General features: G+C 39.5%; 2 protein-coding genes across 2 annotated transcripts; one reads left to right on the forward strand and one right to left on the reverse strand.

The window, feature by feature from the left end:
• Positions 1-433: 433 nt before the first annotated feature.
• LOC105231977 (uncharacterized) lies at positions 434-18,528 on the reverse strand. The gene is made up of 10 exons (XM_029552800.2): positions 18,203-18,528; positions 17,541-18,131; positions 10,457-10,770; positions 9,998-10,403; positions 9,612-9,802; positions 8,571-8,913; positions 7,894-8,510; positions 880-6,258; positions 678-810; positions 434-621 (listed from the first exon to the last, which is right to left on the reverse strand). The coding sequence occupies exons 1-10, from the start codon at positions 18,345-18,347 to the stop codon at positions 545-547; spliced, it is 8,196 nt and encodes a 2,731-aa protein (XP_029408660.2). The 5' UTR covers positions 18,348-18,528; the 3' UTR covers positions 434-544.
• Positions 11,433-17,500, forward strand: LOC109579955 (uncharacterized). The gene is made up of 5 exons (XM_019992380.3): positions 11,433-11,793; positions 12,467-12,767; positions 12,836-12,965; positions 13,130-15,878; positions 15,939-17,500. Exons 2-5 carry the CDS (start codon positions 12,577-12,579, stop codon positions 17,090-17,092), a joined length of 4,224 nt encoding a protein of 1,407 aa, XP_019847939.3. The 5' UTR covers positions 11,433-11,793; positions 12,467-12,576; the 3' UTR covers positions 17,093-17,500.
• Positions 18,529-18,733: the final 205 nt, after the last annotated feature.

Here is an 18,733-nt window from a genome sequence, read left to right on the forward strand (position 1 = left end):
TTCAAAAAGTATAAAAAAATATATAAAAGAATTACATTTATTAAAAAAAAGTACATGTGAAAACATATTCAAAAAAATAAAAATAAAATTATACAACTACATAAAAAAATGGCAATAAAAAGGTAATTTAAAAAACTACTAAAAAATAATAATTAAAAAATATAATAGTAAGAGTTTAGAATAATAATAATTAAATAAACTAAAAATAATAGCAACAATAAAAAATAAAAACAAAATAATAAAAAATAAAAAGAAAATTATAATTAAAAAATTTTAAAATAATAATTATAAAATATATTTATTAAAAAATACCAAAATAATAATTTAAAAAAATAATAATCCGAAAACGAATACTTAAAAAATATGTATTTGAGAAAAAGTTTACAATATTGTATATTTTTTAAATGCAAACGCGAAGCATTAAAAATATTCATTTATATTTGTAGTATTAGAATTTTTCCAATGATTATTCTCTTTATTGGTCTTTCACTCCAATTTTACATTGCAACAACAAAAAAATTAATTAATAAAAAAAGTATTGACCTTATGTACTGGGTTCTTCTCGTGATTTATATGCATTTTTTCTGGGCTGTCGAGATCGCTTCTTCCTCCCCGCTTCATCTACAAAATTTTATATTCAGACGTATGCTAATAAATTTTTAATATAGTATACCGACCTTCCGCTTCATCTTCTTGAATGGTACTCAATGTAGTATTAGGCGAGTTTTTAGACTCTTTCGAGCGCCGCTTAGATGCGCGTTCACTACCAACTGAGCTAGCAACACTCACCAAATCATCGTCATTCTCCTCCTAATAAAAAGAAATGAGAAATAAAGTTGCAATAAGAACAATAACTCATATTCGTATTCTTGTACGTACTTTGTCCTTAACTGAGCTACGCGTCACACGGCGTTTCGGTGCACCAGAAACATTACTTAAGTGCGATGAAATCGATTCAACATCATCACTATCCGGCACGGTAGAACGCGAGCTGCGCCGCTTACTGACCCGCTTATTTGTGGGGGATGATATTGAATCGCCACTACGCAAACCTTCAACGGTTGCATTTTTAATAAGTGCTGCCGACTTCTCCATTATAGCCAGTTGAGTGCGTGTCAAACGTCGCGCTGACGAGTATAATGCCGCTTCAGTTGCAGTCTTATTGGACTTTGAAGTTTCGTCAGTTTCATGCTCGTGCTCTTCCAATGGTTGTGTTTCATCTAGATTTTCCGTATTAACACTCATTCTTCGCGTTGTCCGCCGCAGGCTTCGAGGTGTACCAACTTCGGTAGTAGACTCTCCTTCTGCCGCTGCAGCGGGAGCAGCACCTACTATATTACTGTGTCGTGTACGCCTGCTGCTCGGTGTAGTTGGTTGCTCAGAGACGCTGCTTGATACTGAAGAACGACGTTTTCGTTTCGCTTGTGACGCCTGTTCACCACCGCTCACAATGGAAGAATCCAATTCGCTCTCGACCGAATTCAATCGTAAACGCGAACGTGTACGCGCCGATGGTGAGTCCACCACAGGTGTATTTTCGTTGATGGCATCGAGCAAATTTGAACGACGCCGAGTAACAATTGTGGCCGGCGGTGGTACTGAAGTTCCGCGTCCAGTCCGCACAGGCGTACTACTTTTGGCCATTTCATCGACATCATGTGGTACTGATACTCCACGACTGCTGCGACGAGTGCGCGGCGTACCAGGCTGGGCAGCGCTCTCTTCATTGGGTTGTACTGAGCTAGCGCGAGTGCGACGTCGACTTTCACTTATATTCGGCGTAAGTGCCGCCGCTTCTTGTACTTGTTGTTCAGTGGTCTGCGGTGGCATTGAAATACCACGTGTATGACGACGCGGGGTACTAACCTCGTCTAGCGGTGTGTTAATCGTTGAGTCCACTTGAGCTGGGGGTACAGAAGTGCCACGAAGGCTGTATCGGTTACGCGTAGGAGTGGATAATAGCTTTTCTGACTCATTTTCTTCTAACCGTGAGCTTATACGTGAACGTTTAAAAGAAACTGTTTCAATTGATGTTTGCGTTGAATTCAATGACTTTTCTGTAGGCTCGGGAGATTCGCGGGTTGTTTTTTGTTTTTCAACATGTGTCATTTGGCCATCTTGTTTTTCTTCGAGCTGCTGGGCTTTTGCACCTTGCGCTGCTTGTGTTGATTTTTGTTGACTTTCATCTGCTGATAGCAGAGTTGTGTTTTCATGTTCAGTAGTATCTGTATCCATTATATTATCCTTAGCAGTATCTGTATCCATTATATTATCCTTAGGAGTATCTGTATCCATTGTATTATCCTTCTCTACCGTCGAAGACATACTTAATTCAGTAGCTTTGTTTGTTGCGTCCACCTCCACTTCCGTTAATTCAGCCTCACTGAGGTCTTCTTCTACTTGCAGTTTAATTTGCTCCTCCTCATCCTCTAATTCCCCTTTACCTTCTGCATTTACTGCGTCAGCGACTGAGGTCTCAAATATTGCTGCTTCTTGTTTTATTTCCTCAGTCTTTTCAGCATTTTCAGAGCCAGCTGGTACAGCTACTTCGACTTTAGGTTCGTCGCCGCTTCTCAGCTCATCGTCTCGCTTTTCAGCAACCTTAGCTATTTGCTTTACGATTCCGGCGGAAGTGCTGGCTACTTCATCTGCTCTTTCCGTTTCCACCAAGTCTTCAGTTTCAATGCTTTCATTTGTTGTTTCAGCGTCGCAGTAAAAAACATCGTCACCAAGATCTTCATAAACTTCTTTCGAGCTTGCATTATAAGCGCTCACTTTCAACTCTTCAATTAAAATCTCGCCGTCATTCTGTGCAATTATGCTCTTGCTGAAGTATGAAGAAGCCAGCTCTAGGTTGGTAGAAGACAGTGTCTGTTCTCCCTCGTTGGACTCCTCAAATATAACAGTTTCGCGCAATTTTAACTCTTCGTAATCAGCACAGCTCGAAGCGGCATCCTCAACGACAATGCGGCTTTCACTCTCTACTGATTCGCAAATGCTATGTAGAGATGATTCTTCGCTGGCATCATGGCCAATTGGGATATTGGCTTCCTTTGACTGCGTTACAGTTGCCGCTCCATCGTTTGCTTGACTTTCGAAATGTTCAATTTCATCCTCAATTACAACGGATACAACTACTTCGGGCTCTCCTGGTGGTATTGGTTCCTCTGCTATTGATGCGTTGTCCTCTTCTTCCTCGACTCCATTACCTGCGCTGCTGTTACTCTCTTCAATAATTTCTATAGACGAACTTGAATTTTCGGTCGCATCTTTGCTAAAGATCCGCTCTTGTTCTTCGTCATCATTTTCATCTTCTTCTTCTCCATCGTCTCCATACTGGTCTTCGTCGTCATCGCTTTCAGAATCGGAGTCAAATGCTTGATCGCCATGCATATTCGGCGATGACGGAGCGGATGATAAGATAATTACGTCACTGTCACTATCGTTGGCGGCATGTTTAATTCTGTGCTTTTCCACTGCCTCGCTTTTATTTTCATACAGACCAACCACATCATTTGAATCTTCGCTATCATCAATATTCACGTCTGTTGTATGCTGCTGCGTCGGCAATCCAAGTGCTGTTGCATATAAGTCACTCTCTGTTGTAGCGGCGACTGAGAAAACATTTCCAGCTTGGACGTTCTGGCTTTGCTGCTCTTTATCAACGCTCGTATCGTTTTGTGTTTCCTCTATTGGCTCATCCATGTCCATCACTTCAACTGTTTCCATAACTTTCAAGATCGCTGCCTTATGTTTGTCGCTACCCTCTTCTGGTTTTGTAGTGGGCGGTGTTTGTTGTGATTTCACATCGGCACTTGTAAATTCGTATGAACTCATGCCTAGCGTAGTATTGGCCTGTAAATGGTGTACCGCTTTTGGTTGCGCGAACTCGTTAGACGTCTTCAATGGCGTGTGCTTTGCGACTTTTTCAGGTTCTGTTGCAAATACGCTTTCCTCCACACTGAAGCTCCCAACCAATGTGCTGCATTCTGAGAGCTTACCACGTTGTGCTTGTGGCTTTGGGTCTTCAAAGTTGAATTTTGACTGGGTAGCCGCTATTTTCGATGACGAGCTGTATGGCACAAAGTCGCTGCTGGCTAAAGACATAATTGATGTGATCTGAAAACTCGGTTTGTCCACCATACAAGTGTTGACCGCTTTCGAGATACCCGAAGAACTCGCGCTTACGTAACCACTGCTTGATTCCTTTTCAATGCCCGTTTGCTGCGTAGACTTTTGAGCGTCAGCTGCGTTTTCTTCCTTCTTCTCAGAATCGACTCTTTTCTCTTCTGCATGCACCTGTTTTTCCGGTGTACGACTTTGACTACGTTCGGCTGAGAGACGTGCAAGTGGTTTACGTGGTTGTGGTCCACTAAAACGAAATAATTTCGAAGACGCCGTTTCGAAGGTTAAGCTAATTGATGTGCTAAGTTGCGTTGAAAGCGGTGAACGCACACTGTCCATTAGCAAAGAATTATTACGTGAGGACAAGGGTGAGTAGAAATCTTCTTCTTCATCGTCATCCTCGTCTCCTCCGGAATTGTTATTACATTTGGAAGCATTGGACTCCACAGGGACGGCACGTGTAACTGATTTGAGTTTCGCTGGAGAGTGTGGAACAGATGGTGGTCTCTCATGCCGCACCTCAATGAGCAATTCATCCACTGGATCGTCGTCGACTATTTCGCTATCTTTTTGTGTTGATTTCTTCGGTTCTTCAGCTTTCCTAACTGGTACTACTTCACTTCTGGCGGGCTCTTCGTCGTCTACCGCTGTTGTGGTTACTACCCGTCGTTTGTGGACAGCTTCATCGTAATCTTTATGAATTTTAAGAGATCTTACTTTTTCTTCTTGTGGCATTGAAATGTCTTGCATCTTAACTGGCGTGTCTTCTTCTTCCATTATATCGGTGGCCGGTAATTTGAAACGTAAATTTTTACTTTCGTCCATTGCTGTGTGCAATTCTCGGCGCGCACTCTGCGCACGCATACTTCTCTCTGGCGTATTACTGGTCTTCAGTATACTGTGCAACTCCGAAGTGGCTGACAAATTACCACGACTTTCATCACAAGTCACCATATGTCGCCGCGGTGTACTCAGCGGCTGCATGAGATAATCCGTAGTAGCGACGACGGTTGGTTCACTCACTTTCGCTTGTGTATCATCAGCGTCCTTCAAATCGAAACCGTGTGCTGTCAGCTGTTGTGCCGCTTTGTTCATCTGCATGAAGTGACCCAAATCATCCACGATTTCCTGACCCAGCAAACGCCGACGTTTACGCGGTTGCGCAGTCGTATTCAACATAATATTCGGCAAGTCTTCCGTCGCGTCAGCTTGTTCTAGCTCGCGCTCTACCAGCGTACGCTTTTCGGTCAATCTGTACAGCTGCGGATATGAAACGCCAGTCTGTGCAGATAGTTCTAACGGTAAATGACAAGTGTCTACTTGTGGTTTACGCAGGAATGGCGCATTATTCGCACTTAGCAGTGAGTTAAGTGGCGCGTCATTGCGTTCACGGCGTTCATCGTCAATTTCACCCCAATAATAAGTGGCAAAGTGTGCGCTCAAAGCGGAGCTGTGGTAGATGCCACCTAGCAAATTATTGGCATTTTGCTTAATCAATTGGCAGCTTAACGGCACAGGTGAACGATTGTCCGTTTCCTTTTTCTTGATTTTATTCTTAATGCGAAAGTAGACATCGGTCAAACCTTGTGTCACAGGCGCCATTGTTGTATTGAAGGCGGACAGCACCAAGTTTGGCGTGTCAGTGTTGCCTGAAATGCTACTCTCATTGCCGTAGTGACTTCGTAACGTCTTTGTACGCGACAGTTCATCCATATAGGAAACAGCTTCAATATATTTGGACTTTTGCAGCAGGTAAACGAAATGCAAGTTTTCGGCGCCATGTGTTTTGCTGCTACGCAATATGCGCTGCACCAATTGTCCTTCTCGCTCATTGAGCGCCAAATCTCGTATGACGCCGTACTTACCGGCGCAGAGACAACATTTGAAGAAGAGCTCCAACAGTGTGTCTTCCTGGTTGGTGCGTGCAAAATGAAAAGCTTCTGAAATGAGCTCATTTGCAAGCAGAGTCTTCAATTTGAGTACGGGCGAAATGAGTGTGGGACGTGCCTCGAGGATTCGCAAGGCAAAATGTGCGCCATTCTGCGTTAACAATGATTCGATGAGTAGTTCTAGCATCCACTGGCTATACGTTTGATTGTTGTTGAAGGGCGATATGAACTCATCGACTGCGGGCTGAATGCGATTGGAGAAAGGTGAAATAAATTAAAAACCCTATTTTCTTGTTATTGTTGTATCGGCTATCTAAAACCCTATTTGGGTATCAAAGTTAGTTGCCATCGAATTCGTTTAACGAGACGCTTAGGATACTGCTGTTTCGTGTTAGATGAACGGGTTATATTGGACATGCAAAGAATTCGTTGAATACATGCGGGGACTGTTGTCTTTTTAACGGTTTCCTAGTCCCCGTTTGGTGGTAAGGATAGAATGGATTGTCGTCAACGTCATCTAACGGAAAGCCGAAGAAACGTGCAGTTTCGACAGGGTCAGATCAAAGGGAGAGGGGTGTTAGGTGAGTTGGGTTAGTAGAGCATGCAAAGAGTTTCGAGATGTAGAAGTTAAACAGTAACGGGGAGTGGACACCACCCTATGTTTAATTCTTCTGAATTTTGAATTTTTGATAATGGACGATATATATCTTCAGTCCTGGAGGGAGCGTAGTTTTTTCGATGTTCTCAAGTACTGTTGTGTGATTGACTGTCCAACGCTACGAGGATCGTCCTCTTGCAGAGTGGTTTCTGGTTAAGGCCCGAACTATCTGTCCGTTTATGACGCTAAGTGTTGTGGTGGTGCTGTGCACTTTTCGGAAGCTATGCTGGTAGTTTGCTAGGCTTAGGTGGTGTGTGAAGGTCGGGAGTAGCAAGGCCTCAAGTGTCTTCACTACAGGGGAGAGAAGAGTTTTCGAACGATAGGACTCCCTTTGTTGGCGGGTTTCCCAGGTTTCGGTAGTGGGACCACTCTTCCGACTTTCCCTACATTGGGTATTTGAAGAGTGGTCAGCGACAGGTTGAGGACCTTTGTCCTCAGCTGACTCCTCTCGAACCTGGGTGCTTTAACATGTTAGTTCCATCAGGGCCTATGGATTTTGACGAGTTCGCTTTTTTTAATGACACTCCTCATCGGTGAAAGAAAATGGTGCGCAGTCTTTTGGCATTTTGCGCAGCCGTCGGGTAAGATATCGTTTGGCTTTGTCTACCGAAGTGTGAAGTATGAATTGCCGGCTAAAATAGCTCGGGCACTTTTTCGGGTCCAAAGAGGCATGACCATTGAATAGAATTTCAGCGCGGTCATCATATATTTTCGTATTAGACAAAAGCTTGACAGTTATTCAAAGCTTACTCACGGCGGTGGAGAGATCACAGGACTTCAAGTGCTCTAACCATTTTGTCTGCTTATGCTGCAATCACTTTGCGGTATCGACATTCGCCAACGATTACGTCCGTAGGAATGGATAGAGCGGTGAAGGTGTTCTCGGTAAATTCTGTGAAGCCGATTTAGCTTTGTTAAAGTTAACAAAGGTCCACAGAAATAAAGTCGGAAGGTTTCTCGATCGGGATAATTATAGGCAGATGGTCTAGGCGAGAGTTAGCATAGGTCGCCAGGTTATGCTATTTATTTGACCACCTACGAAAGTAACCTAGCAGACATAGCAGCTTTAAGAGGAATGCATCGTGTTTTGTAACCGGAAGGCGACCAGATCGGTTAATTTTGTTGAGCTCTTAGGTTATAACATTAATTTTAATTAAGTCTAAACGCCACAAAAAATACATTGGTCGAGAGATTCGAGATCATAGCTGCCATTGCACTTACCTGAAATAAGCCATGGTCCAGATTCCAAAGTGATTGCACCGTCTTAATCAATGTGGCAGTCAGCTTGAAAACGCTTGGGAATTTTACAAAGCTCTCGACTATTTCTTTATGCGCCTGCTCGTCAATGGTCATGTGTAAGTCCAAAAAGAAGTACAACAAAATCGCACATTTACTTTCAAATTCTAGTTCAGGCACAAGCATAACGCGTAGCATTGCCTCTATGGATGGTGGTGGATACAGGCCAGTGCCACCATTCTCCAGCCAACACTCGCGCAAACCATCGCTCTTACATTCATGTGATATAAGTGCATCGATGAAAAGTAGACGACAACTTCCAGTCTTCTTTGAGATGAAATTTTCATTACTACGTGCGAAGAATTCGCGTCTACGCGCATAGAGATTCTGCAAATCATCGTAGGGATATTGTATAGCATTTGTGTTAGACTGGTTAGCCTTGTAGACAACTTTGTTCTTGCCATACGGTTTGTATAAGCTAAAATTATTACGATTTTGTTGCATTTCTGGTAGTAAACCAATGTTCAGCAACCAGAGCAACACATCCTGATACTCGGAAGCCATTTTTAATGATTTGTGTTGCGTTTCGAGCTTGTGGTAAACTGGTATAAATATATTAATTGCATTATATTGTGTATTTAATGTTTTTTTTTTATTCTCACCGTTTTCGGGTATATAACGTTTGCCTGTGGTTAGTACCTCATTGAGTAAATCGCCTAGCCGTTTCAGCTGGCGAGTCAAAAAGCCCAACTCTTTCTGCTCACGTTGATCCAATGGAAAACCAGCAAAATCGAATAGACCCTTTGAAAGGTCATTGCAACGTGCCTTAATGTCGGTTGCTCGTTTCCAGATCCAATCGGTAAGTGTAGACAGCGAAATGCCTGTGGTGGCTGTGAAGTTGCAACCCATGAAACTGCCATCTGCCCAACATTTAGCACAATCGCGAAGAAGACTGAAACAGTTGTGTTCCAAAGCGACCGATAGAATCGTTTCGAAGATAGCGAGCTATGAATACAAAATAGATACTTTTAAATCAATATACATATGTTATGCTGGGGTTTTAAATAAGAATTTTACAATTTATTTATTATTATACCAGTTTTTATATCCTGAATAGCCTTTAAAAACAAATATATAGATGATCAGCATGAAGAGCTGAGTAGATTTATGCATGTCAGTCTCTCTATATATACTCGTGTTAGACCCGCATTTTTGAAGATATCGATGTAAAACACTAAATTTTCTTACAAAGGAGCTAGTCATTTGTCGGAACCGTCGATATGGGATCACTATGAGATATAGGTGCCATACGAACTGACCGATCAAAATCAAGCCCTTGTATGGAAAACTTTTTTATTTTACAGGCTATCTTCACGGAATTTGGAATACATTATTACGTACGATAAAAATATAGTATCCGAAAAATTTTTCAAATCGGACCAGTATAGCATCTAGCTGCCGTACAAACTAACCGATCAAAATCAAATTCCAAATTACTTCAGAGACGTGTTCTTCGACTACAACAATAGCCTATTAACTACTAAATAATTGGTAGCAAAAAGATGAATATATAGCTTTTTCTCGCTAATGAATTCATGATATAGTATCTATCGACATCCTTATATCAAGATACCCAGGGTGACTGTTATTGCTAGATACGTTTGTGTGCTATTGAATATTATTTAGTTTTAGTGTTTACATACCCGCGAGAAAGTGGAATCCACATTAAGTTCGGAAAATTGCGGTAATAATCGTGTACGCAGAATCTCTCTAAAATACATATCCGGCTCAAGAAAAATACTCGAATTACTGGCACGCAACATATTGATGATTTTATTTTGTGCACCTATCCAGGTGTAGCCAAGTGAGCTGTCCGGCAGTAAGAGTAGACAATCTGAAAGTATAAAGAAAAAATAAATACAATTCGATATAAAAAAAGTCTTGGGTATATACAATGTACATTGTCAGCGAAAGAGAGAGGGTGAGACCGGAAACAGTTCCTGTCAGGCCCGTATTTCCTCTAACAATTTAGTTCAATTATCCCCAGACCTGGTTTTTTTTCGGCCGTAAACATAGTAATCATACTCACCGAAACTAAGCGAGTTGGGATAGAAGTGCTCTTCAAAGCGCTGCAATGAATTGAAATGCGCCACAGTGCTAGGATTAAGAAAAGCGCTAAGAGCACATTGCCGCCCACTCAACACGTAACCCGCTAAATAACTGGGACATTTCTGATTCATTATACTAAATGGCATTTCCTCTTTATACCATTGATTCAAATCAAATATAAGTAACTTATTTTTCTCCTCTTGCGTGCAAAACCAGGTGAGCGCACATAAGCAATAACCATCTTCCTCTGTTTGTGTCGTATTTAGATTTACACCATTATTATGCAGATTGGCGTTTTGAATTTTATAAATTGACTGGCAACCAATGGCAATACTCTTGCTGGTCTCCAACGGTAGTTGTAAACGTATTGTACCTGTGAGGAATGTCTAAAAATAGCTGGTTTAGATGTGTTTACATTATTATATTACACTTTAGATACCTCGAAATAGTAGAAACCATCCTTTTCCGCCAAACGTTTCTCATAAATTAGCGTATGCAATACCGCGGTCAAACTGTCGCCATCCTCGTGCATTGCCCACACATAAAGGCAATGCCGTGGATCATCCAAAGGTTCTAGATAGGATAACTTTACTATTGGGGCGATTGCTTGTTGTGGTTGTGGCGTGGCTACGTGTATTATCTGCATTTCAGCCAAATCGTAAAAGGCCAAACGTCCATCTTCCAGGCCTATGGCCAGACCCAGGGACAAGTCGATGGGCAGTAAGCATTGAACAGTGCAAGGAGTGTCGATGACTTTATAGAAAGAATGGGCAGAAATGGTACTACTTCAATAAAGAGTTACGAATAAGTAAAACGTAATGTTTTATCCTAATGTTTTGAGTTTATTAATTCTTAAAAATTATTTAAAAAAATATATACATATATTTCATACATTCATTTACATATATCATGTTATTGTTGAAAATTATTTTCCTATGTTTATTATTATTTTTTATATATTCAAAAATTTTACATAATATAATAAATATATTACTTTAGGAGTATTTAAAAAAATATTTTTTTTTTAATACTTCTCATTTTGACTTACGTCAACTCATCAAAACATAACTGGCATTTATTGCAAATGCAACCCTGAGGACAATTTTCATATTTTAATAGTGTGGCCTTTGCGCGTTTATACACCTACTACCTTGTAACGATACTACTACTACCTTATACGAACACATTGAAAAATTTATATATCAAATATTAAAAATCGTAGTAAGAGATAATTAATTAATTTAAATTTAAAAAAAAAATATTATATTGACTTTTTTCCCAAATAAAATATTAAATTTATTTATTACAACAAAGAATTTTGAAAATATAATTTCTACTACTTTTTAAATTTACTACTCTTTTCAAATACATTTTGCAATATGTACTATACTTTTTACAATGTAGCGCAATAAAGCACTGTCAGCGGCAAATTAATGAAAAAAATTGAGACTAGTGACAAAATTTGTGATTGTGCGTGCAGAGTGTAATGTAGTTGTTTTAAGTTAAAAAAAATTAACACTTCAAGGTGTAAATATAAAAAATTTAGCTCTACAAACTAAGCGTTCAACAATTCTAAGCTGTGTTGTTATAAAAAGTACGCATAGCGTACAAAAATATCCAAGCGGTGCAGGAAAATTATATACGTATATTCAACAGTGGCGCCACTTCTAAGAGGGCATCATCAATTTCTACTATTATTTTGTTAGGGGATGCCTGGCTGCTAGTGGCGGCAGTGCGACAATAACCGACCATGCCAGCAGCTACAAAGTTGTAAAGGTGTGTTTCTATGAGTTTTTATACGCGTTGTTGCTGCTGCGATTCTGCGTGTGTGTTTAAAATTTATATTTTTCTCTGTGAGAAGCCAAACTGCTGGGCACAATATTAAAAATTTAAAAAAGTTAATTTTTTCCTTATGTTAGACGCAGCATGAAAAAACATCGACAATGATAAATAAAATATTTAAAAAACGTCTTTTAATTACAGAAATTTTAACATCAAAAGCAAACTTAAATATTTCTATTTTCATCATTTATTTAATTTAAATTTTTTTTGTAAAATTTAATGATATATTTTATGTGAAGCATTTTATATATTTTATTTCTTAACTAAATGAAAACAAAAATATAAAATATTTGGTTATGTTTATGTTTTATAAATATATTGTAGAAAATAATAGTATGTAGTTGTAAACTCGGCTATAACCGGTGTCTAGGCCAATATAGAAAAAAAGAAGAATTAAGTATTCGCTCTGCATGCGCACAGCACATTAACTCACACAAACATTTGCAAATGACCCAGCAGTTTGGCTTCGAAACAAACAATTAAAATGGCAGACAATTTCTCACTACAATTTAGACTTATTTCCTTCATTACATTTAAAAACAGTTTCAAAGCTATATCTAATAATGAAAATATTAAAACAATTTTTTTCTCTAATTACGCTTTCAAGTGTTCACGTAAAAACTTTGGCATATTTTTGGAGAAAAAGTTAAACAAGCATACACACATAAAACACAAGCCAATTTTACCGATTACCTGCTGAATTGTATTAGGAGTAGTATGGGGCCGGTCACAGAGTCAGAAAAACAACAAAATGACTATACGCACAAAGTCAATGAAATGCAAAAATTTTTGCCCTACTTGGAACAACGTATTACAAATACAACATTACCAGAAGAAAACACCGAAGAATTGCAGAAATTGAAAATACTACAGCGAGTATTATGTGGTCAAGAAGCTGTAGATGACAGGTATAAACAAATGCAACATGAAAACACGCTATTTTGATTACTATTACATCTTTTAATAAATATTATAGTTTGACACTTGAAGAACTGGACAAATATGCAGTGTTACTACACAACGATAAAACAAAAGCATTGACGCCGACGCCGGCGCCGGCGCTGACGGCAACAGCGACATTTGATAGGAATAGTCATGGTGATAAGGTGTGTAAATGAAAAATACTGCAATTTATTTAATATGCCGAAGTATTTTAAATTTTTACACAATCAACAATTTAATTTGAAGAATATATACAATCGATATATAATTTAGTTCAAATATTTATAGTACCTATTCAAGAATTTTAATTTTGTATGGCACATTACAGCCCATCACTTTGAGCCAGGCAGAGAAGTGCGGACATGAGAATGAGAACAATGCGGCCAGTAAGGAAAACGTGGAGACTTCAGAGCGCACTAGCTTCGAAACAACTACAAAGGAAATTGAAAATAAAGTACCAGTGAATGAAGAAAGTTTAATTCAAACTCAGGATAAATGTAAAAAAAATTATGAGGCAACCGGCAAGGAAAATAAATGCTGCGAAGCCTTTGATACAGTTAACAAAAATATTGAAAATGCTGATGAAACGTTGCAAAACCAAAATAAAAGTAAATCAAAAATTTTTAAAGAAGACACTGTAGCACACGAGAAGCCAATAAAGGAAAATGCGCCAGAAAGTGCTGAATTGACAAATGATTGCGCGAAATTCGATGAAACTGGCGAAAATACATTAATTAATAAGGAAGATGATGTTTTGAAGCCTAAAGCTATCAGTAAATTAGAAACCTCCGATGCATTTAATAAAATTAAGGAAATCGTTAAAGAAAGTGAAGAAAGGGAAAATTCAATTGAACACAAGAAACTTATAACGGAAGACGTTGAAGAATTGGAATATGAAGGTATTGAATTAATAAAAATTCCTGAAGAAACTGTAGAAGATGAAATGATTTTACCTGACTCAGCTGACGAAGGAGAATATGTGGGACACAATAGTGATGATGAGGAAGATAAGGAAAGTAAGCATACCGAAGAGGCGGGTATTGAAGGAGAAGAGGATGAAGAGGAGCTTATCAACTGTGGAGGTGAAAACAGTGTCGACAAAATTCAAGACGAAAACAAGAAGAATTCGGTGCAAGTTGGCAAAAGTAAACATAACATTACGGAAGGTTTGAAGGAACCACTTGTAAATGATAACGAAGATAGTACATTTGAACAAGTGCGTACGGTACAACCACAGGTCGAGGAAAGCAGCGATACGCCTACATGTAGCACAGAGGAAAATACTTCTTCACATGTAGAGTTCGCAATAGAAATTCACACCCAGATAGATAATCCGCCAGAGTTGGAAGAAACAACCCATATTGACGATCCACTTGGACAAGTGGACAGCACACTAGAAACGGTTAATCTGCAAATAAGTCCGGGAACCAAGGCAACGTCTACTGTAAATAGTGTGGAAGTTACTCAAGCTGTTTTGTCCGGCGTTAAAAATGCCTTCACAAGCCCTGACGATAATGATGATGATGTAGAAATCATCGAATCGCGCAATTCACCTATTTGTTTGGATACAGACGATGAAGACGAGAGACAAGTCGGTAAGCTGCTTGTCGACCCTACACCGGATGCAACTATAACTCAAACGTTTAATGACAAGAAAAATGCTAACAAAGAAAAACGCATTCAAGGAAACAAAACAACTTCACAATTGCCTCCCACAATTAAAACAACTAAATCTATTACAGAGACCATAAATCTACTTGACAGTTCCGATGAGGACGAGGTAAACAGCAGCAACGCAAATCGACGTAGCAATCGTCGTATCATCATGCCAACAGTTACCAGATCGGTTAAAATACCGGCAGTTATTGCAGGCAAAAAGCGCACACTATTGCCAATGTCGCAAGCGTCAAAATCACTAAAAGTAAATCAACTTTGTGCGCGTGGTTCGACAACTGCAGCTGCTCGCACATTGCCCTCCAATTCAACCGCGCCTGTTGGAGGTGTCCAAAACACACCTAGGAGTGTTACACTTTTCCCGCCTACCTTCAAGCCTACACCTCAGTCAAACTTTTTAAATGCAGTAAATTTACTACCGGCCGCTGCTACCACAGCCGATAATCCGCCCGCTTTTGCCGCAACTCTTTCAAACAAAAATATCATCATACCAAATGCTTTCTATGCTAATCGACGGACTACCAATTCTAAGGAGGAAGAGGATGACGCATCTACCCAGGGCACCTCATCGACATCGACAGGTTCTAAAACGTCGCCAATACTGATTACGCAACAACTAGGGCGGAGAGTATATCGCGAATGGTTGGAAGAATTCATCGAGAATTTTGCCGACCCGCAACAGATCGTTTCACACTCGTGCCTGGTACTACTGCAAACTGCACTCAAGTACAAAGTATTCCTGCGCATCAAAGACCTTCGCATTGCCCTTAATAACAAAGCCTACACATCCAATGGTACTGCGGACGCGCAGCTTAGGCGTGAAATGTACAATGCATTTTACTTGAATGACTGCCGATTATCGGGAGAAGGTATGCGTTTTTGTACAGCCGCCTGTACACAAATTGGCAACAATGTCACATTAATGACAGATGCGCGTACCGGTCGTATAACGCAGCGCACGAGCAGCTATGAAGAGCTGGTAGCCAAATATGGCGGTACCAACGACGTGATCGATGATAAGAAGAAACGAAATAAGTACGATGAGGAATACACGCCAGCCAAATACTACGAAAAAAAAGTGGAAGAAAGTAATACTGGTCAGGGAGAACGACGAAAATCGTTGCGACAACACCGTACACGTTGTTACGATGAAACCTTTTTATATGAGCCAGAGGAAGCGGATGATGATGAAACGCCTACCGCTGAGAAGAAAGCTGCCACTGACAAACGAAGACAAGATGAGCAGATGATGGCTTTGGTGCAGCGTAAGGCGGAAGAGAAACGTCTGGAGGCGAAACGACAACGTGAGCAACAAGTCAAATCATTTGAAAGTGCCTACTTAGAAATGTTTGCCAAATCATTGCGTGGGAAAAATGGGGAAACAGCAGCTGCAATCACTAGTGGTAAATTTTAATGTGAACTATATAAAAAAATATTATAAATAAAAATAATTTCTTTTTCAGGTGTTTCGTCACAAAGTCGCAGTAAAAATATTTTCACTGATTTCACAAGTACCTCCACCAACAGTCAAATTGTCATCGATGACGATGATGAACAGGGCCTTGAAGATGACGAACCACGTTCACATCGTATATACAAAGTAGTACCAACCCGTTTATTAGCTGCACCGAAGCGCACCGAAAGGCCCACTATCGTCATTGAGGATGAAGATGCGCCCCGACCGAAACGTGGTCGGCCGCGCAAGCAGGATCTCACCATTGTAAAAATGCAACCAAAGCAAAGCGAGCCAGAGCTAATTACATGCGATAGTACATCTGGTGATTCGACTAGCATTGATGATGAACTACTAATTCAACCGGATGAAAAAGTGCCTAAAAATGTTGACGCTAATTGGCATGCAGGCAGCGATTGGTGCAAGCTTTGTAATAAACGTTTTCCACGCACAGTATCGCACTACGTCAATGAACATCCGGATAATGAAGTGTTCGTTTCACGTCTACCAAAAGCAGTTTTGGCACGCGTGCGCAAACAAGGCGGCCAAATTTTGGAGATGCGTCCCTACATGAATGGCCAGGAACAATATGCAGCGGAATGTGTATTTTGCAATAAGACATGTTGCTTCAAGATACCATATTGGTATCAACATTATTCGATGCATACTGGCGAATACGCTTTTCGTTGCAGTGGTTGCAATACACGCAAAACAACCCGTTCCGCAATGATGGGGCACATAAATCAACCTTGTAGAAAACGTGGAAAACTACTCGAAGACTATATATATAATGCACGCGCCAGTCAAATTGAAATGCGCGTTTGTAAGATATGTAATTATATGCAGTTAAATCGTCGCAATGTGATGAAACATTTACGCACTCAGCATGGTCTAACGCCGTTACCGGCAAAACATATCGAAAGTGTAATCTTACTGCGCTTACCTCACACGGAAATGGACAAAGTTGTCGTAGAGAACGAGTTGATGGATCTAAGCAGCGGTGCCGATGAAAACAGTAGTCAGATGGCAATGACTTTTAATTACGATAACTTCAACGATGTGGACCAGACCGGATTCTGGGACGATGGTGATCCGGATCCGGATGACTTGTCCTATATGATTTGCGGTATGCTAGACGTGGAGCTTAAGCATAGTGACGAATAAACGCTGAATGTTAAACGCATTATTTTATCATATCAACATCTCATCGCGTTCTAGTTTATATTCATATATGGTCATATGCCATTGAACTTTTAATTTCAATTGAATTTTTTGTTTACTTACAAATTTTCTTTTTTTAATTAGTTTACTTTATCTACTATTGATAGTTTGTAGATTTAAAAGATCTACACACAGTTAAACACATAGAATTTAAGGTACTTTGACTTCCAAAAGTAGCATTACATTACATTTTGTTTTTTTTTTTCTTCTATGGTTAAATAACACAAATTAAACAAGTAAAATTTACTGTTCAAATGATTTAAGTTTAAAAAATAAATGAAATTTGTGTGGCTTATTTTAAGCTTAATAAATATTAAGAAATATTTTTTAATAATAGTGGTTTAAATATAATTTGGAAAAATGTTCTATGCAGTAATTTTTTAAGACTTACCCTCTACTTGTAATCCAAAGTGTACACCATCATTACGCGCACGTTGAAAAGATCGATGTATCTCGGCAAGCGGCAAATTATAATCCGATATCTGACATTCCGTTATTTCATCAGTTAATTGTCTATTTGGCCCTTTCATACGTTCATCACATGCGTTCAATATTTTGTTGATATTCAAATCTAATAATAAAATAACACCTTCCTCACTGCCAACGGCAAGGCAACCATCGAAATTTTGCAATAGCGACCGTCGACAACAATTTTCATTTATAAAAGCTGCGGCGGTTATATGTAGAGGCAGTTCTATGCAGCTCAGCACTCGACTATGCTCTATGGAATATATTGCTATAAAGCTACAACCCCGTCCGGATGTACGAAAACATTCCAAACATACAGCCAAAAGAACATGTTCGTTAGTTTGCGGAAATAATTCCTCTACACATCGAATATAACAGCTGTCATAGCCTCGTGTTTCCACAAACCCATAGGTAGCAATAGTTTGTCCAGTACGTAGCGCTCTAATTTCTAATTCATTGCTATTAGATAGCCAACACCATGTACCGCGTTTTATAATCCCTCCTTGTTGTGGCGCTGTATCGTAGACAGAAACAATTGTTAACAGCTGCATTAGGAAACTGTAATAAATCTAAGTCAATATTTACCTGAACAATCTTCTTCAGACACTACGTCGCTATGGTTCTGTTCCAACTGTTTTTGCTCTTGGTGCTGTGCAGTGCCCGAAAGTGGCACTCGCGACGAGAATTTGACAGTGCGTCCACCATCTACTGCTATTTCGTACCACTCCATATGTAACAACTTCACAATTTATTAATCTCAATTTAAATTATGCGAATTTATGCAAACCTTATTACTTTTAACAGATTTTTGTTAAAAAAAACTTATCTTCAGCCGAGCTGATTTCATATGGAATTTATGTTTTTTACTCCTATTTCGTATTCCGTGCCGGCTGTGTGTGTTCAATGATTGCAAACATTTCAAATGACATTTCAGATTGGCGCTACAAAATACAGGGTTGCTTACCAGAGAAAAATGTTTGTATTGAAAAATGTAAACATATTTAAAATTCGAAATAATGCATAAAATATGTGAAATAGTGCATATATTTAATTAATGCTAATATGTTTTCAAAGCGACGTCACTATTAAATTATTCATACATATATTTTTATAAAT

The sequence above is a fragment of the Bactrocera dorsalis genome, chromosome 4, assembly GCF_023373825.1.
Source record: "Bactrocera dorsalis isolate Fly_Bdor chromosome 4, ASM2337382v1, whole genome shotgun sequence".
NCBI lineage: Eukaryota > Metazoa > Arthropoda > Insecta > Diptera > Tephritidae > Bactrocera > Bactrocera dorsalis.